The 22,615-nt window shown below is 39.7% G+C and overlaps 2 protein-coding genes across 6 annotated transcripts; one reads left to right on the top strand and one right to left on the bottom strand.

Annotated features, from left to right (window-relative positions):
• Positions 1 to 11,376, bottom strand: gpsm2 (G protein signaling modulator 2). 5 transcript variants are annotated; one of them, XM_055033119.1, is made up of 16 exons: positions 11,185 to 11,376; positions 10,260 to 10,298; positions 8,469 to 8,801; positions 5,408 to 5,629; positions 5,190 to 5,325; positions 4,942 to 5,081; positions 4,731 to 4,854; positions 4,524 to 4,639; positions 3,892 to 4,047; positions 3,700 to 3,808; positions 2,634 to 2,763; positions 1,716 to 1,792; positions 1,441 to 1,629; positions 1,189 to 1,348; positions 911 to 1,101; positions 1 to 705 (listed from the first exon to the last, which is right to left on the bottom strand). In XM_055033119.1, exons 3-16 carry the CDS (start codon positions 8,531 to 8,533, stop codon positions 541 to 543), a joined length of 1,980 nt encoding a protein of 659 aa, XP_054889094.1. In that variant the 5' UTR covers positions 8,534 to 8,801; positions 10,260 to 10,298; positions 11,185 to 11,376; the 3' UTR covers positions 1 to 540. The 5 variants fall into 5 exon arrangements, with proteins under 5 accessions (XP_054889094.1, XP_054889097.1, XP_054889096.1 ...); XM_055033122.1 differs by lacking the exon at positions 8,469 to 8,801; XM_055033121.1 differs by lacking the exons at positions 8,469 to 8,801; positions 10,260 to 10,298; positions 11,185 to 11,376 and adding exons at positions 7,460 to 7,907; positions 8,017 to 8,445.
• Positions 11,377 to 11,491: 115 nt separating this feature from the next.
• Positions 11,492 to 22,575, top strand: LOC129362109 (uncharacterized). Its single transcript, XM_055033453.1, has 22 exons — positions 11,492 to 11,987; positions 13,255 to 13,464; positions 14,094 to 15,160; positions 15,278 to 15,352; positions 15,437 to 15,527; positions 16,232 to 16,383; positions 16,463 to 16,522; positions 16,637 to 16,770; positions 16,861 to 17,059; positions 18,051 to 18,232; positions 18,638 to 18,769; positions 18,975 to 19,119; positions 19,297 to 19,391; positions 19,483 to 19,661; positions 19,730 to 19,832; positions 19,920 to 20,093; positions 20,237 to 20,337; positions 20,430 to 20,540; positions 20,639 to 20,701; positions 20,884 to 20,980; positions 21,190 to 21,349; positions 21,492 to 22,575. The coding sequence occupies exons 2-22, from the start codon at positions 13,266 to 13,268 to the stop codon at positions 21,660 to 21,662; spliced, it is 3,690 nt and encodes a 1,229-aa protein (XP_054889428.1). The 5' UTR covers positions 11,492 to 11,987; positions 13,255 to 13,265; the 3' UTR covers positions 21,663 to 22,575.
• The last annotated feature ends 40 nt before the right edge of the window (positions 22,576 to 22,615 follow it).

Below are 22,615 nucleotides of genomic sequence, written 5' to 3'. Positions count from 1 at the left end.
GCGATGTGTTTATTTCTGAACTCATTCAAATATTTCATACAAAATGGCAAAGATTCATTTAGGTTTTTTTTTCTTTTTTAATTAGATTTTTGAATTTTTATTTGAAAGTACTTGGAAACTACCCATTTACACGCCTCTGTTGTCATACAAACTCATTCACCAATGTGGTCTTCAGAAGATTATTCAGGGACAGCAGTAACCAGAAATGTAAAAAAGGGACAATAAATACAAACATAGCTGCAGTTGTGCATTGAAAAATACACTAAGATGACATGAAATTCATTCATAAAACCATTCGAAACAACAAAAAAGGAGTCCCTAAAGCGGCTGTTGAAATTGTTGGTGTGCAAGTTGTGCGAAAAAAAGTTGAGATTTTTTTCCTTATTCTGTACAATGTTTACAGTGCTTTGTTTTGTCCAAAAGGACAAATATAACGACACAAAAGAGTTACACTTTGAGTTAGTCACGTCGTAGTTCACAACTTCTTGAGATTTAAAAAAAATAAAAAGATTTAGTTTTTTTTGTCCCTTTTTAGTGCTTTTAGTCAGAGCTAGATCTGGCTGCAGAAGGCAACGTGACTCGTTGCTCATCCATTCGTTTGGCCTGAGAGCGCATGATGAGGCTGAAGAAGTCCTCGTCAGGGACGGTCGGTCCTCGGACCGGAGGTGGAGGAGGGGCGCAGCGCTGGTCGTCCAAGCGGGAACCCTGGGAGGAGAACAGAAGTTTGACATTTGGGTTTGGGGAAGCAAGTCTGCTAGCCAATCAAGCAATGATGTCCTAGTAATCAATGGCCATTAAAAATAAAAATAAAAAACACTTTTTTCTTGGTTATGCGCTTTAGACTTTGTATTTGCCAGAATGTTGAGTAAAAATAAAAGCCCAAAATGAACTTTGAGATCGAAATAATCACCTGGCATTTGACAAGCATATCAAAGAAATCCTCATCAGGCTCGGCATTATCAGCGTTGGCCATCAGGTGGTTCAATACGGCCTGGTTGTTACTCTGATTTAGTCTCAGACCAGGCAGGCTTCCCCCGGCGGCCGCCGATTCCTCCAGTCGTCTGCCAGACGATCCTGCTACGTTCACAGACTCTGAAACAGCTGCAGAATTTTAAAAAAAGTATGAATAAACATGAAGCATCACTGAGGATTTTCTAAATTATGTCTTCACCGACTACTTTGACCCACATTTCCTGATGGTTCGAGGGGGCGAATCCGGCCCGCTGTTTAACGACAACCTGCTGCCTCTGTCCTGAACTGAGCAGCGCTGGTCATCCATGCGGTTGCTCTGGAAGCGGCTGAGGAGGTCAAAAAAGCCTTCATCTCCGAGCATTTCAGGAGTGAGCCGCTGGTTTACAAAGAAAACGAGGTTACAAACAGAAAAATACTGATTGGGTTTGATGATGATTAAAGAAAAGAAATTAATCCTGTGCTCCATACTTTCTGTGGTCCCTGTGTGGACGTCTGACTTGTGTCCAGGGTGTTGCTGGTGTCCTGCAGGACCTTAGTGGAGCCTCCAATCTTGTACTTCTTCCCCCGCAGGCGGCTGACAAAGAACAGCTTGGAGGAGCTCTTGGCCAGGGACGGTTTGGACTGCTTGGTCAGGATGTCACTGCTCCACTTCTGACCCTTCAAAACACAACTGAACTGATCAGCAACATTGAAACGCAGCTGATGAAAACAGAAACTTGTAGCTAATCATATTTTTGTCTCACATTCATCTTGTCCGGAGTGAGTTTCACCAGCTCTAGGTTCTCCATGCTGTGCCGTCTGCTCATCCTGGGCTTTGCCCCTGCGAAACGTCAACGTAACATGAATGAAAACGGAAATAACCGTGATGGACAGACCAGGATCTTCAGATCGAGATTCAGTAAAAATAGCAGTAAATATCTAATCTGCAGTTGGTGACTCTCCTAGCATTTTCACTGAGTATAAATCCAGCTCAGTTGGTGTTAGATGCTGAAGCAGGCGGCTAGTCTGAGACCAAAATAAATTTTTACCTTCTTAAAACGGATCCCCTCTCAAAAAAAAAAATGTCTCAGTGGTTTATGTAAATCCTATCAGGACCAGTAGGTTGCAGGTTTCATTTGAATTATGTGCTTTTTCAGACCGTGAAATAATTTACTATTTAATCACTCATGAAATAAAGGTTGAAGACAGAAGAGAGATATTAATAATCTTCCAGTGTGAAACATGTGCAAAGGTTCTAGTCACAGCACAGAAGCAACCTGGTGTGGAAAGTATAAATATAGAGCTAAATGAATGCTAATTTGTTGTATTAGCAAACAACAAATTAGCCTTGCTGTTGTGAGGCAGCTGCTGCCTCACACTTTATATGCTCTATTGTCAGTCCGTGTTTCATACGGGGAGAGCACTCAGCACCTCCATTTCTCATATAGACAATTATAAACTTCAAAACAAATAAGAGCTTGAGGCAGAGTCGACATCCTTTAAAAGACTCCAGTAAAAGCATTGACTGCATTTCAGACAAATGACAGCTTCAGCTTCTGATCAACTCGTCTGGCCTGAAACTAAACGGAACCAACTGCAGGTGGGCTTTTTATCACTTATATACTTTGAACTCCTGCGCTATCCCTTTAAGAAACAAAGACCTGTGATATTTGGGGTTTTACCATGCAGGTTGTAGTCTATCTCCTTATTTTCCGACAGCGTGGAGTTGTTCGAGCTGTAGCTCAGACCCAAAACTGTCTGGAGATCCGAGACATTCATACGAGCCGTCAGCTCCCCACTCCTGTCTCCAGTCTGGAAGGAAGCAGAAACACCAGCCGGGTAAGTCCAGTGAGGATCAAACGGCCCTCTTCAGGATTTCTGCAAGCTTTTTTATTTTCAAGTTCAGTGGTTTTCTTAGAGCACAACTTCACTAAGGTTACTTGCAACAACTATTAAAAATCCTTTTGTCAAGCTAAATATTACACATTTCTACACCATATGAGCAAATAAAGAAGAAATTATCATTTATTTTAATTACCCAAATAATTAATTTCTTACTAAAACATAAGCAAGCTTATTGTGAAAATGAAAATTATAATAAAAAATAAAATGAACAAATGTGTCAATTAAATTAAAGACCTATTATGGAAAATGTGGATGTCTTTAAGACTTTTTAAAGCTGTAGTTTGTAACAGCTTTGCAAAAGTTTTTTTCCCCCACATATTAGAACTGTTACTACGTCATGACAGCATGACAGGAAATCGATAATCTGTGAACAAAATAAAGCTCCATTGCCTACTTCCTGCTGTCCTACCGCCATCTTCAGGAGTTTACGGTTTGGTCAGAAACAATCAATCAGGGTCAGGACGAGGATCTTAAAACTGTCAATCAAGCTCATGTATGTGCTGCAGCTATGTTAATGGTGGAAAAACATTAGCATAGCTTACCATAGCAGAAAAACCATTTATCCGCCATCATCGGTACATGCTGACTAGCCTGAATACTTGCCTGAGCATTCAGGGCAAGATCCACTGTAAGAAAGGAGCTGTGGCGTAGCGGAGGTTGTGAGCAACAGCGTACACAAGTATGATTAACAGCGCTAAAATCCTCCTCCTGGCTCAGACTGGTTGTTTCTTTTTTATATATATAAACATTACCTACTGCTGCTTTGAGGCCTAAACTTAACACAAAGACCATTAAAATGTGCAGAAGCCCTGTCTGTTCTGCTGCTTTGGCTCTGTGAAGCACCTCTTTGCAGATTTCAAGATGCTTCTCAGCGAAGTGCATGGCTTGATCGTGGTTCCCCAGTGCAGTGTGGGCATTTCCAAGACTCCAGCATGCTCGACCCTCGCCAATCCTACAAAAAGATCAAATAAAATTAAGCACATAAATCCATTTACAGATCAAGGCCAAGATAAAGCAGACACAGAGGGTTCGTACCGGTCGTTGAGGTCCTGAGCTATGATGAGGTGTTTCAGGTGATAGTCTATGGCTCTCTCATAGTCCTGCAGTAGTGTGTAAGTGTTCCCCAGACTGTAGCAGGCCTGCGCCTCCACGGCTCGGTCCTTCAGCTGCCTCGCCAGCTGCAGCGACCTTCTGGAAAACGAAAAGGGCAAGCTGCTTCAGGCTGAGGTCATTTCACGGCTCCTTTCCACATCAAAAGCTCTGAGTCTCTGGGGAAGCATCAGTCGAGGAGTAATGCATAACGTCACATACGGAGGAGTCGTCCTCTTTTTAGATGTGGATGCCGTTTTAGTCACAGAGAAAAGTTTAGAACAGCTTGGACAGAACAGGAAAAACAGAGGCTGATTGTGATGCATTGTGTTCAATGTGAGGGTCATTTTGTAGAACTGCTGCGACACTTAATTTAAGATGTAAATTATGATCTCTACACTCGACGTATTTTACACACGGAAAAGATTCATAAATAAATCAGATTTTTATTTATTTGTCCAATAAATAAAAATCTGAGAAGTGCGTTGTGCTTTTGCCACTTGAGCCACGACTCTTCTACTTTTAGTTTTAGTGTTAAAGCTTGTAAGTTTTACATGCACCTACGGGATGTGGCTTACTTGTAATGCTCAGCTGCCACTTCAAATTCCCCCAGAAATATGAAAGCGTTTCCCAGGTTACAGTAAGCCCGTCGTTCTGCCGATCGATCGCCAAACTCCTTCGCTATCAGCAGACGCTGAAACACAGCAGTAAGTATTTCAGTCACCATCAATGTTGACAATAAAACATAAACTGAGAGAGAGGGTTGTCAGAGTTTCCCCTCCCACCTGTTCATGAGAGGCCACAGCTTTGCCAAAGTTTCCCAGCAGGTAGTGTGTGTTGCCAAGGTTACCATAAGTTCGACCCTGAGCAGCCCGATCCCCGAGCTCCTTCACTATCGCCAGGTTTGCTCTAAAGATTCACAACACACAAAGTCTTCAGTTTAGACGAAGGGACTGCATTGCTGAAATATGTGGGACTAAGACTCTTGACTCTTACTCGTAGAACTCCGCTGCTTTCTTCAATGCTGTCATGACTTCTTCTGGAAAATCTCCGGGCTCAGCCCCACTCCAACAAATACTTTTGCCTTTGGCGTGGTACACATTGCCAAAATTATAGAGCGCTCGCGCCTGCCCGACCTGACGAGAGCCAAGGAAACATGCCCAGGGTGAGGTATGTCTTTCTTCCAAACTCTAAAATATTTGAAAGCGACAGGTCGTCATGACGGGTTTGAACGGGTTCCTCACCTTGTCATTTATATCCCTCGCTATGTCCAAATGCCTCTGACAGCAAACCACAGCCTCGTCAAACCGACCAAGCACTTTCAATGTATTGCCGAGGTTTCCACTGGCTTTAGCTTCTCCAAGCAGATCACCAATGGTTCTAAGAGACGCATAAATAAAGGTCAATAAATAAAAGAGGATATTTAAAGGGTAGTTGGTGTCTTGTTGAAAGTGCGTCCAACCTTGTCAAGGTGAGATCGTGTCGGTGGAACTCCAGAGCCTTGGCGTAGTCGTGCAGATGGAAGTAGGCATTACCAAGCTGGCTGTAGATGGCACTCAGCACCTGCAGGTCCTCTGTGCCCACCTGGATTGCGGCTTCGAAAAAGGAGACGCCCACTCTGTAGTCACCCACCTTACAGAGCCGCTCACCCTCCAACGCCAGCTCCAGGCAGGATACCTCCATCCTATAGAAGAAAAGGCGACAAAAATAAAAATAAAAACTCTCCAATGTCTGTGTAATCTGGTCTAGCCTTAAAATAAAAATATGTAAAGAGATTTAACTTGGTGGAATCTCATAAAAAAGTATCGACTGTGTGGAAAAACGCCCCAGGACATTTGGCTAAACTCTAACATCAAACTGTCAGCTTCTCCACGGAGCTGGGAAACAAACATTCGTTCAAAGCAAAGGGCTTTTCATCAGGGAGTTTTTCAGAGCCGCTTCCTTCCATCTACAGAAAACAATGGCTCCAACTGGAGCTTGTTTATTATGGTAGGTCTCACATCCGCTCGGACTGCCCCAAAAAACTGTTTCTCTCACAGCAAAAACTCAAAATCCTACAATGTTTTCTCATATCTGGGAACTTTTCTGGAATAGGAACTAATAGTCAAATATGCCTCAAGATCTGAGACCAGATGTTTACATAAACTGCATAAAAAAGAAAGATAACATTTTTTTCAGCTCACTTCCTGTTTTCGGTTTAAGAACAGCAGAATTATATTTACTAATTAAATGTTGGAATGATGAGAGAATGTTTTATTACTTTCTTCAAACTCATAAGTTTACATATGCAGGATTACTGAGGGATAGCCGAGGTCATATTTCACAATAAAACATAAAGTTGTCAAGGATTTGTAAAAGAAATGACCCAAGATATCAGAATGAGAAAAGTGGTCCTGCACAAGTCCGGTTCATCCTGCTAGTGCATGAAGGCAAAATGTTCATAATTACGTAAAAGTATGAACTTCACTGCGTTGTCCAACTACCACACTGGATTTTGTTGTCCAGAGATCAATGTGTTTTGGTTCAAAATGTGCAAATCAAACACAGACTAAAAGCAAAAGACCCTGTGAAGCTGATGGCTGAAGTTGGTAAGAGAGCATCCTCACTTACAGAGAAATGAGATCCGAATCGCCATGGCTTAAAAACAGCAACAGAAAAATTAAGGACACATACAGAACAAAATTTTTGAAGATATGTCCTGTGGTCTGATTCACAGAATAAATGGTGTCACAAGAAAAGAGATATATGCAAAAATATCGAATCAACCAGGACATCAATCAGGAGGTGAAAGCTTGGACTCAAATTGATCTTGCAAACCAGAAACAATCCGATGAATTAGGTAAGTGGGTTAAGGATTTCAAAGTCAATTGTTTTTTATTGAGTGGCCATCACAAAGACCAGATTACAATTCATTCCTCTTCATTCAGCCATTAAGAAAGTAAGAATATTTACTGTGACCTAAATCAGTCATTATTTTGGATTTTTATAGATACTGAATAAGTTTTCTTTTTTTGCTGGAATGGAAAACAATGAACATACATTCTTATATGCAACTTGGTGATTGTTGGCTACAGCAACCAAAACAAAACTAGTTACAATAATACTAAACATTGTTTTCACTACAACAATGTTTTTGTTGTTGGGAAAAGATTAGTTTTTTTAAGATCCATCCAATTTGTGTAGCTTAAGATTTTCTCTCTTGAATACACCCCATTGTTACTTAAAAACTTCAAAGAAAAAAATCAATAAAAAACAGACTGGGATCCTCAGACGATGTTATGGCTTTTATAGGAGCTGCAATGTCCCTCTGTGCTTACGCAGATGGCCAATCACAGTAACTTCTCTCACCATCAAGCAGGCTATAATTTGGCAACAAAAGCAAAGTCGATATCCTGAACAGTCAAAGCTCGGCTCAGAAGTCTTAATCCTTAAATGAGAGGAGAATGCCTTTGTTTACAACTAACCCTACGCATTATACCATCAGACTCTACAGCTGTGGCAAATGGCAGCCTACCTGCCGGCTTTCTGTGCCTTACAGCAACAACAGCAGCGGCACATGGAACACCTGAGTGGCATCTGCTGAGGATTTCCCCTGGAAAGGAAACGGCACTTCCACACAGCAGCTCCTTGTCTTTTGCTGAAGCATGGACAACCTTCTTTACACTGAACCTACCAACCAGCTTTCATCAAAAACGCTTGATGAAAAACATGCTTATTGCTCACTGAATAATTTAAAAAAGGTTAAAAAATAAGCGGTCAGATCAAACGCATTAGCCATCTGACGTCATGGAGATATCTGAGCCCAGGAAAAAAGTTCAAGGAGACGCCTGGGATGTTATCATAGCATTAACTTCCACTGCATGGCCGCGAGGAACTCGCTCGATCAGCACTTTCTCGGCTAATCTGCCCGTCTTTCCTCGGTGTGTTCTGTCTCCTGGCGTCCTGGTCACCTGAGATTACGTCTGTGAAGCATGCAGCTGACAGATTATGGAGTTGGAGAACACTAAGTAGCTTGATTAGAGATGTCAGACTCTGCTCCATAGTCTAATGGAATCAATTCATTGACATTACCGTCCAGTTTGGAGAAGTCAGCCCCCCAATGACGACTAGACGTAGATGTCCCCTGTCCAGGCAAACTGGACACACATGTGGGCACACACAAAGCAACCTAGGATTAAATTTTCAGGGCTTTTTAAATATTTACACCAGGCAGGAGCAGGACACACCTGCTGCAGGAGTCATTTACCTGAGTTCACAGGGACAGAGGGTTTGTTTGAGAAGCTCACCAGCTTTGTGTCAAGGTCACAGACAGGTTTTCCAAGCTCAAATTCAACTTTAGCTCCTATTCTTGCATTGTAAACAGCAGCACATTGTGACCAAGTTACAAGACAGAGCTGTGTAGTTAAAGAAGTTTTCTACAAATAGCCTAAAACACAGCCACACTGGAAGGGTGAAGATGCTGAGAAGCTTCTTCATACTTCCAATGCTGACTGAACTTTAGGTAAGACATGTAAACTTCCTACCTGTAGCGGACATGAAAGGGCTGCTCCTCAGTTCGCGTGCTAACCACTGAACCGCCGGTATCCATCGTAGTGCATAATATGAGGGAAAATCCAAGCTTCGTTCCCGAAAAAATGGTTGCGATTAAAAAATAAAACAAGTCAGATAAAAAATTTCTAAAAAAGTTGAGGTCAAAAAGAGTTGGGAAAAGTCACTAACTCTGACAAAATCTGCAACTATCGCTCTGCTGAGTGTAAACTTGGAGAGGTAAAGTCATGAGTGCTAGAGCCGAAGAGTCCTGAGAATGAGTCCACACAGCTGCTTTCGTATATTGTGTGTTTTGCGTCACTGCCTCTCTGTGAAGAGAACACAAGATGCTGTATGTGAAGCCTCTTTCTGGCTACGTGCTTCCATGGCAACACCAACCAAACAGCAGCGTGCACAAGTGGGGCAGGCAGGCAGGAAGGGAGAGAGAGCGGGGCGGGATAAAAACCAGGATGGGGCCAGTTCAACCGAGCTGTCAGTCTGAACGACAGTGACTCAGTTCATCCAAGCTTGGACTGTGTGTGTGTGTGTGTGTGTGTGTGTGTGCGTGCGTGCGTGCGTGCGTGCGTGCGTGCGTGTGTGAGAAAGCTCTAAAGTTGCACCAAGGTGACAAAGCTGCAAATGTCTCACCATGCACTGCTTGCAAGCAGAATGGAGGAACAAATACCAATGCAGTGTCAAAAAAAAGAAGAAAAAAAAAAAGAGGTAAAAATAAAAAGAGCATCTAGGAACTTGTTGGATGGAAAACTGTAAAAAGCAAAACATTCAAACCCAAAAAGTCATTCACCACAGAAGAAGAGAAGATCCAAATAGTCACTGCATAAAGTAAAGACCTAAGCCAGCCATTACCGAAGTTCTCCATGAGGTCATATAAGCCACCATAAAATGCTTCCCCCCGGCTTAAACCATAGTGCCCCACCCCTGTGCATACACACACAACGAGAAATGGAGCAGACAGGTTATTTACTAAATGGGCTAAATTTTCAGGTTTAGGTATAAAGAAACAGCTAAACAGCTAAATATTTAATTTCTTTTCCAGCAGCCTGCAAAAGTTTTTAAGCCACTGAACTTTCTGCTGAAATAAACTGTAAAGTATTGTTATTTTAATTGTCAGATTGCACGGGTTTGAAGTGAAAGAAAATCTATGCATAGCTTAAATATTATTCTAAAATATAAATCTCAAAAAGTGTGGTCTGGATTTGTATTCACCATAAATTCTTTATACAACCAACTTTCACTATAGTTCGAGCTACAAGACTTCTTGGCTATGAGTAGTGTCCAAATGATCAGTTTGGTCATCCTGTCACTCCTGCTGCTATATGAATAGTCATAACAGGAGTTAATGCTCAGGATTTTGCAGAACACGCTCCCACACATTATTAAAAGTCCCTGTCATTGGATGATCCAACCTCTGTTGTTTTTATGTGCCAACTGGGTGTGTTTCTTTCTTGCGCTTTTCATTTTGCTTTAACCAGAACAAACAATACCCGAGTAAATGTTCATAAAAATGAGGAGGAAAAGCTCTAATAATAATGGCTTTATGGGAGATAAGGACTAATTCTTTTTAAAGACATGAGAAATATGTCATTACACTCTGAAAACATGGTAGTTGAGATAGTTGTGGTCTATTTTCTTTGGGCCGCAAAGCACTAAAATTACTGCCTCCGACAACCAAATCTAAATATGGGTACACCACTATTACACTGTGAGTCTATGCCTGCATCAAAACAAAAGACAGAAATAACTCAGCAAGTTCCAAGGATACTGACCGGTAATTCTTCCACACAGGGACAGGAAATCTGGAAAGCCTGGAAGGAAAAATAAGACCATGATTACCTCAGCATCTCACAAACCTTCACATCCTCCCCTCCACAGGATTTTTATCTTTTTCCCCCACAGGTAAAATAACACAAGATTTGGCCCATGGTCGGGTGTGACGTACCAAACCTCTTTAGGTACTAAAAAGAGCCATCTGCCATGAAACATTTCACATACTGACCACTCATTCAACTGTAACCATCAACCACATGCTTTGACAGCTGACAATTGAGTCTTTATCTATATTGTATATTCTCCTAATAATGTGCTGCAAGCATTTGTGACCGTATGAATCCAACAAATCAATAGCCACAAACCACCAGTCACTCAGTTATGTTGGTTTGATTTAGTCCTACACAATCTATTGGATTAGGTATTTAAGCAAGTTAAAAAAAAAAGCAATCGCAAATGTTTTTCACTGCCCTACAAAGGGTAGTAGTTTAGTTTAACTAAACTAAAATAAATGTTATTATATGATCTACTTTACACAACCTTTCAGTCAGTGATTAGCTGCATAACCAGTAACCTGACTTGTTGCATGTTCAGATTAAATTGCTGTCTGTTCATGCTTTTATAACTGCATTACAAGCGCGACGCGAAATATAACTGGGGCCTCTCAATAAAAAACAGCGGAGTCATTAGTACAAACTGCTCAACTTTTAAACTTTGCTTTATCCAACATGCATGCGTCTGAAAAAAAACAGCTTCATTCAAAGTTATTTCTCTGGACTTAGAAGCATATGGTAAACGTCGAGCTTTCACTGCGTAGTGGTCTCTCTTCACGTCAAGTAAAAGTTGAGTTTGTGGGTGAATATTGCAGTGAGTTCTCGCATCCCGTTGCAGCTACAGGTTAGCCACTTTAGCCGCTACACTTACGTTAAACGGTCCAGCTCGAACAATGATGACTTCTCTTGTTCTTTTCTGTAATTTCTCACAAGATTGCAACGTCAAACTGCTTGAAATCCAATGCTTTTATCTTACTGAATACAGTGTAACGAATACAATTGACTGCAACATCATTCTATAACTTTGGTAAAACTTCGATGAACCTCCAGTTTAAAGAAACATTGTCGCTATAATGACAGTGTTCTATGTTTTCTCGAAGTGACCAATCAGAACGTGGAATTCAAAGATAGCCACGCCCCGAACAGCACTCATTGGACCAATAGATTTGAATAGAAAAGATGTGACGTATTGGTAGTAATTCAGCTTAGTGTCAGTTTTGACGCGCCTTTTACTTCAGTTTTTTAGACAAAGGCTGTCTTGTTTGTGATGTAGAGACAAAAAGTTCACGGTAACGAAGATGTTTATGCGGGTAATGTAACAACGTCAACGGTTCAAAACAGCCCCAGCTTGCTAAAACCCACAACTTAATCGTCAGCAGAATGTCAGGTAAAGTTTCACACGCGTTGCCAATAGCAACCAGAGCCAGCTTCGGTTCCTCCTGGCACCAGACGGCCAGCCTTGCGGTGCGAGCTACATTATTAATGGCACCCCAGAAACTCAACCTATCGGAGAAGTTATATGACAAGGAGGGACACTGCAGCAGGTTTTAAGAGTAGGAGCAGGTGTTACTCGACCTCAGCTACAGCCACACTGGAGAAGGAGAGCAGCTCGTGACCACAGGGAGTTACCAGCAAAAGCAAAATGCCGGCCGGACAGAGGCTAGTTTAGCACCTGTATGTATACTTGTGCTCCTTTCAATAACACTTTGCTTTTCTGATTTCTATCCCTGTTTTTTTTATGTTATTTAAATAATACTAAAGTATACTGACAGGTAAATGAGAGAGTAGAGAGTTTAGAATCTATTTCTCATTTTAATGTGTAAATCAAAATGATGTTTTGCTTGTCCAGAGGCTATCAATGAAGTTTAGACCTTTTTTTTCTGACGCAGATGAAGCAGCACTTAAGTGTGATGTATAGACATTTTTAAAGATTACTGGCCGTAAGGATGTTAAATCAGTTACACAAACAATATTGTTGACATACAGCTCTGGGTGATGGTTATTCTCAAGATACTCAGTATAAATCAAAACAAACCTACACCAATAAGGATTTTTCTCAGCAAAATCATTAAAACAATTCCTTTGGATTTGTATATAAAATAGAAAAAAATGGACTCCAGGTTCTTAAAAGTAGGAAAATGAAGAAAGCATAACTTGTTTATGTGCCAAGCTTCTACCTTATTTTTGCTAAACCTAAAAAATAGAAATTAAGATACATGCTATTGGTTAGTGCATTTATTAACAGGAAATATTGGGATTTGTTAGATTTGGTGCATTTAAATAACAAGAATAAAACAATGATACACTGGAGGGTATGAAGATGTTGCTCACGAAGATGAGCATTCATGTCAGTGGTAAGCAGCACAGAGGCAAGTGCATACATCCAGAAGGGAGCAGTTTTAGTTTTTATATGGGCTGATTTATTGAGAAACTCTGAGGAGGTGGAGGTAAAGAGAAAATAAAGGATTAGCTTAGCTTCATTCACTAAAGTATGTGATGAACACTCTTCCTGTTGGGTACAGGGAAGCTCCAATACAATGTATAAATGCAGCTGTTGTTTAGTTTGTTGGTGTTATCCATCAAAGAAAGGTCATGAATTACATATTCCCCCAGAAATGTAATCCAACTGGCTAATGAACTCCCTTTCTGCCTGTAAATATGTCTTGTTTTTGTGTTTTTGGAAAATGAGACCCAAAACAAAACAAAATTGACCAGATGATTGGTGCTGTATCTCAGTTGTTTTCTCATAACTCTGGACACTCAAGCCACACAGTTACATGTTGTCTCCTGAATAATTAACACCCTTAAGACATTTTGATCCAATGTTGTCAGTTCACAGCTTGTGTTGCTAAGGGATGAACAGGTGTTGCATGCCCATCTTTTCTTTCCTGTAAGAAAACACAGGCCAGAAGAAGCTGAGTCACATTTCTTTTCATTGTAGAAAAAAGCCTGATGGAGGGGGACTCTGAGGATGAGGACATTCAGGAAGAAGACAAACCCACTGTGCTGTGGGAGAGGTGCATTCAGCAGAGCATCTTAGTTGAGCTGAGCGAGGATGAAAGTATTCACCTAAGTGATCTAGAGAGCTCTTTAGCGTTACATTTGTCCCAAGCAGAATCAGCTGCCTCCGAAGCTAGCATTCATCTCAGTGGTAAGTCAACTATTTGTTTTCCCAGTCTCTACTTTGCTAAGAAATACAAAACAGCTGGAATGAACGAACAGAGACAAGTGCATACATCCCGAAATGGTTATAGCAACCATTTCATCCATGAATTTGTCTGCATGTAGTGGGACAAACCTTAGCTTTTCATATTTTCCCTGCATTACAATCACAGACTTTAATGTATTTCATTGACTTTTTCAGTAACATGGCAACACCTAGTTGCACATAAAACTGAAGGAAAATAATACACAGTTTTAAAATTTTTGTAAAACTATAATGAGAAAACAGTGCCCTGAGTCAGTGCTTTGTAGAACTATCTTTTATTTCACACGTCTTTTGGAATGTGCCTCAATTTTATTTTTCTATACAGTCAGTTATGTCTGTTGCATTTTTACTCAAGTCCTGTCACAGATTTTTACTTTGATTTAGGCTCTATCACAGAAGATCCCAATAAAATATATAAAAGTTTGTAGTTGTAACAAATTCAGGTGGCATTAATATTTGTGCAAAGTTTAAATGGATTAAGTGTACTTTTTTTTACTGTAATATTTAATTTTTTGGTAATTATTCTTTATTTAGGCTTTAATGTAATTTCTATATTCTTATTTTATTTTCAGGAAGTGCAGAGCTGTCAGCATTAGAAGAGTCCTCCTCAAAAAGCAGTGTTGACAGCAGTAATAGCGTAAATGCTCTCGAAAACAAAAATGAAAACATTACGTTGCATCTGTCGGCCAAAAGACCTAACACCATTCGCAATGAGCCACTCTCCAAACCAGGGATTGAAGACCCAGGACAAGACACCAGTGATGAGGATCATGAAGATCTGCCTTTTGATGAGGATCTCAGAAGCTCTTACTTAAACCAAACATCTAGTCCTTCTGGAAACTCTGATGGAGGAAAAACTGTCCATGGAAGCCCAGATTCTCCTGGTCCGTTTGAGAAAGATAAGAATACCAACACTAAACCTGCGGAGTCACTTAACGCTACCAATCAAATTGAGATTGCTCTTCCTACAGACATTACCCATGTGTTGCTGCGACACTTCTCTCAGGGGGAGTTGCTCGGACTGGAAAGGCTGATTGAAGCAGAGACTTTGCCAGAGGTGTCTCTGCTGGAAAGCATGGACGACTCTGTGTTTAGCTTGGCTGCAACAACCAGTACACCAGGAAATTGCTGCTGTAAAACTGAAAATCCTCTAGAAATGAGTCATAATGGATCAAACAGTGAATGTTTAGAAGAAAAAACTGAAAAGAAAATTGATGATTTTGCTTCAGCTTCAGATGAGAAAAACGTGTCCACCTCAGGAAGTATAAACCAGAAGAGAGGGGATGACTCTGCAAATGAAACTGAGCAAAACAAGACAAGAGATGATGATCGGAATCAGAGAGTCCCTCTCATTCGCACTAGGTCCTTCTGTGAGATGAAGTATGGCCAGGGAAAAGTTCATTACCCTCTCCCAGATTTCTCCAAGGTGGCCCCGAAAGTAAAAATCCCTAAAACTCCAAGTGGACCTGTGAGACCAGTTCCCCCAAACCCGAACACCATTCACAGAGCCCAGTCTTCTCCTGGTATGTTAGAGGTGATTAGCAGAGTCCTGGAGGACTCGATCCCACCTGTAGAGATGCCCTACATCTTTGAAGACAGTAAAAACCAACCTCCGCCAGCAATGGTTCATCACCTGACGGTAGCATTAATCTCATTATACATCCATACCTTAAAGCTTCAAATGTGTATTTCCTCATAGAGTAACACTGCTGTGCTACTTGGCTGCCAGTCTAACGAACTGTTTGTGAATTTTTAGACTGAAAATGGCAAATTACTGACCAGATATGCAGATTCAGTGAACCTTATAGAAGTAACAGCACCAAAACCAAATGTAAGCTAAAACCAGTTTTGCATAATTCTAGTTTTTAAATAATCTGTACTAGTCATGCTACTAATTCTTGGTTATGCTTTACAGATTCATCCACCCTCAGATGAAGCTGAGAAGCAACTTAAGATTGGTGTAGAGACTCATCCCAAATACTGGGTTTCTCCCCTTCCTCTGTCAGGTACGTTTCTGTGTCTGACACCTGAAACTGTGGATGTTCAGGGCTGGACGTTATGCTAATAATTGGAGACTCGAGTTCAAATTACAGCATCAAAGCATTTGTCTTTGTTCAAATAAAGAGAATGTGAAAAGTTTCTATGACAAAATGTTAAATTTTCTTTTTCACCTAGGAAAATTATTTAAAGTTCCTTTCTGTAAATGCTGTACAGTAGATTAACATTAGACACCTCAAAGTGACCAAAACAACTTGGTGATTCACAAGTTGTTTTGAACAGCCTTCTGTCACCACTGCAATGAGAATGGTGTTTTTCATGGTGATTACTGTTAGTTTTTTTGTTTTGTTTGTTTGTTTTTTGCCACAAAGCATTTTGTTTGTAGGTCCAAAATTTTAGTTTTAGTTTCATCTGACTAGAACAACTTATTTCACATGTTTGATGTGTTGCCATCATGGCCAGATTAAACAGTTATGTAATAGATATTCAAGGCTTGATCTTTGTAGTTTTTGTATTTTAATAATTTGTACCTCACGTTAGAATCCTAATTTTATGTTAGGTATTATTCCACTTCTTTCCATCTCACAAAGTTCTAAAAAAAGATATTGAACTCTGTGAAACCACAAAATGTCTAACGGGATGAATACACTTTGCTACTGCAAGTGTTATATATTACCTTTCTTGTATCAATTCTTTGTTGGTGTTTTTACAGAAAACTTTATTGAGAAAGAGAGTGAATCAACTCAGCACCCAATAGTTAAGGAAGCAACCAGAGTTTTATCAAATTGGCATCAGGATAATCTCAGTGATGGTGAGAGATTAACTGCTGAGCTGAGAGAGATTATCATCCAGTTTATGCAGAAGGTACTCTAAGTTTGAATGTGGTTCCTCTTACTATTCTATTCTGAAACATCAAACCGCTTAACAAGACTCATGTTTTCAGGTTGGAGAATTCAAATGTAATGTTACTAATATGGCTGTAAGCACAGCTGAGCAACAAATGGTAAGGGATGTTTGAATCCTCAGGAACAAATTTTATTTAGGTGCATTTTATCTTTAAAAAAATAATATTTCTGTCTTTTTTATGCGAGTGAATACAAAAGTTGTCTTTTCTCAGATGCTGAGGAGCATGATGGAGGCGCAGGATGAGCTTGAAAGGAAATACATCAGTAAGAAGGAAGAGCACAGAGCTCTGGAGATGCAGAACTATATGGGTCTATCCAGAAACACTGGCACTTTCGACCCTGACAGGTTCAGTAGATCTTATTATTGCTACTGATCGAATCTCAGATTATCTGTACATACGTTACATTTTCTGTGCATGCGTTGTTCTGTGTACAGACTAGTAGAGGGAGACATATTCCGGATAGGGATGCACCTAGAGGACATAAAGGAGGTCATTGACAGAAACACATATGAACAGATTTCTCCACCCCACTCGTCCTCCACTCCCACGACCACCACTGTCTCGCTGCATGAGAAGCCCGGTTCACTTTCCTTTCACACAAGTTCGCCTCCGCCTGCACCTTCCCTGCATGAGGTAACAAACACATTTTCCTTCAATATATTTAGGCATGTTATTTACGCTCAGAACATTGGAAGCTGTATATTATCAACACTAGGTTACCATAAACCTTTTTTTTCAGTTATGACACTCTACTCTAAATATCCATCATTCATTTTGGCTAAAGATAGGCATCTCTTATTTGTGACTCCAGAGCCAATGCCAGTCATTTGAGATTAAGGCTTTGTTTAAAATGAGTCACTATTAAATGCTAATTAAACATTTCTATCTATATGCTTTATTTAATGTACTCTATATGAAGCACATTGAAGTGCTAAGCTAAAACTGATGTTTAATCTCTTTTTGATACGACTTGTAAATATTTCAGTTTGTATTGTGGTTCAAGTAAATCTTCTGAATGTAGAACATCCAGAATATAAATTTGCTGCTTTGTACTGAACGTTGTAAAGTTCAATAAATTAGTTGGTACCAAACTCTGATGCCAGTCCTTTAAAACAAGAGATTGAGACCTTGATTTTGATCAATGTATTTTTATCTCTTGCTAAAAACATATTACTTTAATCCGATAACAAAAAAGACCAGATGCTGATCAGGTATTCAGTATAACTGTGGTCTACCTCAATTACAATCTGATTATGTGTTGATAAAAGGCAGGTTATTTGCAACAGAATAGCACCTAACAATTCATTACATAATGGTTTAAATTCATCAGGCTCCACAGAATACATATAATGATCATTTTTAGCTTTGTTTGGATTGAATGGTAGTCTTTAAGGAATTTCATCACATTATTGAAATAAAATATTTAGTTGCATGCTATTCACTAACCTGTCACGTTGTCCGAAAGAAGCTTATATAAAGTTTTCTATCCTAAATTGTTATCAAAAAAACAACAAAATAAAGGAATGAAATTCCTTTATCGAAAGTAAGCAAAAACTGAAACACTGCGTGCAAATACAATATAACACTGCGTGCAAATACAATATAACTGGGTTTTGTTTTTCAGGGGGAAATTGCAGGCTTTTTCACTGAGAGTTACAAAGAGGATGCAAAAATAGACCAAAATAACCAAAGAGAAGTTGAAGACTCCTCAGAGGGCCATGTGAATGGTGGATCTAACCAAAGCTGGGAGATCAGGACCGCTGACCCTTTAAAAGAAACGGTCAAGCAGCCCATCAGCAATTCCCAGTATGGATAATTCATCTTTTTCTTTTATACTTTATAACTTTTATACTGATGTATTCTTTAAATTTAAATTTGACTTCCCAAATGTTCCCTTTTTATTTTTAATACTTATTTTGTTTATACAAGATACTCTGGGTTTGAAGCAAAACTTTATGTATAAAAGGTAATTGGAATAATACAGTTTGAAACAGTTTGAGTAAAAACACAAAACATTTTGTTTCCATGTACTGATGCTCTGAGTGTTTCTGTATTTATTGTGTGTTTGTGCTCATATAAAAGGCACGCTCTCAGCCTTCCTTCAGGCAGATAGTGTTTCAGGTTCAGTGCTGGTTTCAGGTTCCTCTGTGCAGAGGGAACAGACTGTTTGGACCTGTGTGTGTTCAGGTTGTTTTCTCCATCCTGTTTCAGCGGCTTGCTGGGCTCGGTAAACGGACTGCACTGTCAGACAGCAGAAGATGAACAGGAGACAATTTTAACTTACCGGAGGGGAAGCAAATCTGCTTCCACTCGGGTAAAACTGCCTCTGTGGACCCCTGACAGGTATTTACTGCTAAGAGTGACCAGTTTGAAGTGATTCCTATGGAAAAAAGAGCATGTTACCATTCCTCAGAGCTGCATGTGATTTGCTTCATGATGCTTTTTACATGCCTGTCATTTGAAAAAAAAAAAAACTAACTCTTTATTTTTACTGACTCACACTCCAGTCTTGAGTGTCATTTTATTTCTATGTGTGTCTTTGTTGCAGCTCTGACTTGAATACAAGCAGTGAATGTGATCTGGGTGATTGTGTGAGTCTGGCAGCGGAGCGCTCCTGTCCTTCTCATCCTCCCAGAGACTCAGACAGCCGCAGCATCTCGCAGCCCACGGTCAACACCTCATGTCTGTCACAGGTCAGTCACGTTTAAACTTTGAGTCTCTTCTGGATAATCAGTATTTTTCCTGATCTGTTGTAGGTTCAGGTGCAGCTGGAACTATTAATTGCTCAAATCTGATCCAAATTGTTAAAATCCCCAAAATATAAGACACTCATGTTGATGATGAGTATGCATTTGTTGTTTGAGTTACAGCGGATATCTAGTCCAGAGACAGACAGTGGATTTGGAAGCTCCTATCTGAATCAGTCAGCCACTGAAGCATTTCAACCAAATGTCCTGACAGGAAGGTCAGGAAAACCGTTTCCAGATTTTTCTGATTTCTCTGCAGCTTCTGTCCAAATCACAGGGGAAACTGAAATCTACTCCTTTCTTTCCCAGCATTCAGTGTAACGACCTAAACAACTCAGACAGCGAAGCTTCCTGCTCCAACCTGGAGACGACTGTCCACACAGTCGCCGTGGCTACCAACTCGTCCATCAAAACGCTGCACTGTGAAGCAGCTGCAGTGGAGTTGTGGGTGGAGAGCACCACCCAGGAGCCGTCAGTCAGGCTGCAGAGTAAGTCAAGCCTCCCTCACTTGTTTCACCATTGATCAGTCCTGAAACATTTATTTTTCCACAAACAGAGACGGACCAAATACGGCTTGCCCACGAACCTGAGCCAGCTTTCAGGACCTCCATGGACGCTGTTGACAAACACACCCCTCTGAACTCCTGTTCTTGCAACAGGTCAGTGTGCATGGAGCTAATCTTGGTTGTAGTCATACAAGACGATATAATCTGCCTTTCTTTTAATCTGTTCCTGTGTGTGTCCAGCGAGGCCATCCTGGCCTTGCAGACAGAGGTATCGAAGTTAAAGAAGGACCTGGAGCAGGGGTTGGTACAGCTGCCCCACTTAGCACAGAGGATGGACTACCTCACTTCAAAATACAGGCAGGAAGATTCAGACCGCAAATCTAACATTCAAACTCACACACCATCTTCAAAAAAGTGAGTCCCAAATCTTCCCTCTCAGTAAATAGAAGAATAGGAGTTGTTGGAATGTGTTTCTGTGACTTCCCATGAATAAAATATTTTGTGTATTTCCTGTAAAGTCCTGTTATGTTCCCCTGATTAGATCTTTGTTTGTCTAGTTTAAGGAAGTCGAGCAGCAGAGGGAGGAGTAACCTCACATCCAGTCTAGAGAGAATAGACGACTGGATTTCCTCAGACATGGAACGAAGCAAGAGCAAAGGTGGTCTATCAGAACTTTATGTTTTGTCCTTTTTTTAAGATGATTTTAATCAATCAAACTTAATTTATATTTACTTTGGTTTATGAGCACAGACAGCGGTGGTGGAAGCTGCTTTGAGATAATGACACAATTCCCTGATTCACCTGTGGGAGGAGTATGCTCCACATCTGAGCTTCAAACTAAACTCCACCACACAGCAAGAGGTCGATCACTGAGGAATGCATGCTGGCATTTTTTTTCTTACATTTTACTGCTTTATGTGCAAAGAGATTAAACTTAAGGTCATGTTTCCCTAATTTAGGTACTATAGGAATATCTGGTTTTAAAGCACAGAATGAGCGCCGTGTGCAGCAAAGGCCACAAGGTGAATATTTGAAGTGAAATATTTCAGTTTTATCCATTTTATTTATTCATAACTAAGAAAAATTTTACAATATGCCTGACAATCTGAAACATAACATGGTTAGTTGTTCAAAATACATGTACAGTACAGCTTAATTATTTATTAGCACTTTGTAATAAATCTTTTGTTTCTGTGATGGGCAGCCATCAAGAGTTTTACCTCCAAAGAGAGGTGGTCTCCCTCTCTCCAGAAGCCCCTCCTTCAGGTCAACTATGGCTCCTCCTGCAGCCTGCCAGCCAGGTGCACATGTCTCACCTCAAACGTTCAAACAATAACTGCCAGGAAACATATGCAATCATCAGATGCATATATGATTGTGTTAAGGAGGACTGGGAGAATTGTAATTTATTTTAGTTTATGTCTGCATTGGAGTTCGGAAAGTTTTCAAATGAGATTTTCATGAATCTTCAACAGCCCTAATAATCTCTAATATCTTCCTTATAATGCAGCTATAAAGTGAGAGAGCCGCAGCTGCTGTCCACATCCTGTGACAGAAAACACTCCACTCAGTCAGACACTGCACTTCTGCCCACCAATGTGTATTTTCAGCAGACTCTGTCTCCAGTCTCTGTTCCTCCCAGGGCAACCAGCAGACGCAGAGGCAAAAAGGTCAAAGGACAAGATTTAGTGCTGATCTCAGCAGAACAGTTATTTCCCATTGTTTTTCATTAACAATTTAATGTTTTTCATTAAGAATGATTTTCCATTGTTTTTATTTGATATTACATAAGATGTTCTGCGTGATTTTCAGGAGGAAGACATGAACAGGACTCTGGACCAAGCCATTCAAGTTGCTCTCATCATGAAACGGACCACAGATCGTATGGCCAGGAAACTTTCTGCTGACTTAGCCAAGGCACAGCTGCACAAGAAAATTTACAACACGCAACCACTAGGTGGCAGAAAACACTACACTCCCTAAATGTCATCACATTTCACTGATCTTCCCTAATACATTGTATGGGGATCCTTTAGTGCCACAATTCAGTAAATAAATGAGACATCAAATAAATATTCATATACTTGATAGTATAAATGAAACTAAAAATATGAAATAGTAAATGTTAAATACAAAAATACATTCTTTAAAATTATTTAAATATTTCAGTTATTTACTTTCCAACAAAATGGCAAATATTAAGTGCAAATTTAAATTCACTGTCAAAAACAAATGTCAATATTTATAAACTTTTTTCAATAGCCCCCCAGGGTCAACTTATAAATTAGTTAAACCGATCAAACAACTAATTTTATCATTTTTAACTTAGTGAGTTTCAGTTTAATTTACCAGTTTATTCATTCAAATTTTCAACTTTGTTTTAATAGAGATTTGTGTAAGTGTTAATTTGTAATTTCTTAAATATATTTATCACAGTTTTATTTAAACTTTCATATATATGAATATTTTTTTAATAAACTATCTTGTAGATTGTGGTTTGTTTGGGCCTTAATACAAAAGACTCCTGTAACATGCATCTAAAATACTGTTTTGATGGGTTTTTTTTGTAAAAATGCATCTGTTTATTGTTTTTTTTTTTTTTACAGTTCATATTTATAAATGTCAGAAAAGTCTGAAATATTTTATTTTACACATTTCTGGGGGAAATTGATTTTGTCTTTTCAGACATCAATTTGTTTTTATGTAAATCCTATATGAGTTTTTATGTAACGTGTGGTTCATATTTATACTCAGAAAGATGTATTTATTAACCTATATGTTCAGAAGTTTGTAAATTTATCCTTGTATTTCAACTCACAACAATTTCTTACAAACTTTATATTGTGAATTTGCTCGACTGTCCATACAGTGGAGTTGCATAAAACCTTACAATGGCTATATGTCTCCTGTTTGCATAATATCAGTTGCTGAAGACA

The sequence above is a fragment of the Poeciliopsis prolifica genome, unplaced genomic scaffold (genome assembly GCF_027474105.1).
Source record: "Poeciliopsis prolifica strain line A6 unplaced genomic scaffold, Auburn_PproV2 SCAFFOLD008, whole genome shotgun sequence".
Classification (NCBI taxonomy): Eukaryota; Metazoa; Chordata; class Actinopteri; order Cyprinodontiformes; family Poeciliidae; genus Poeciliopsis; species Poeciliopsis prolifica.
Note: the sequence above shows the minus strand (reverse complement) of the source record. Positions and strands in the feature narration are given on the sequence as shown.

What these genes read in the sequence shown, in the direction of transcription:
- gpsm2 (XM_055033119.1), bottom strand. Translation starts at nt 8,533, where the DNA reads ATGGATACCGGCGGTTCAGTGGTTAGCACGCGAACTGAGGAGCAGCCC. An exon ending in CGAGGGATATAAATGACAAG is followed by an intron (nt 5,082 to 5,189) that starts GTGAGGAACCCG and finishes GGCTCTCGTCAG; the next exon opens with GTCGGGCAGGCGCGAGCGCT. An exon ending in CTGTGGCCTCTCATGAACAG is followed by an intron (nt 4,640 to 4,730) that starts GTGGGAGGGGAA and finishes GCTGTGTTTCAG; the next exon opens with CGTCTGCTGATAGCGAAGGA.
- LOC129362109 (XM_055033453.1), top strand. Translation starts at nt 13,266, where the DNA reads ATGGAGGGGGACTCTGAGGATGAGGACATTCAGGAAGAAGACAAACCC. An exon ending in CCTCTGTGGACCCCTGACAG is followed by an intron (nt 18,770 to 18,974) that starts GTATTTACTGCT and finishes TCTTTGTTGCAG; the next exon opens with CTCTGACTTGAATACAAGCA. An exon ending in AACTCCTGTTCTTGCAACAG is followed by an intron (nt 19,833 to 19,919) that starts GTCAGTGTGCAT and finishes GTGTGTGTCCAG; the next exon opens with CGAGGCCATCCTGGCCTTGC.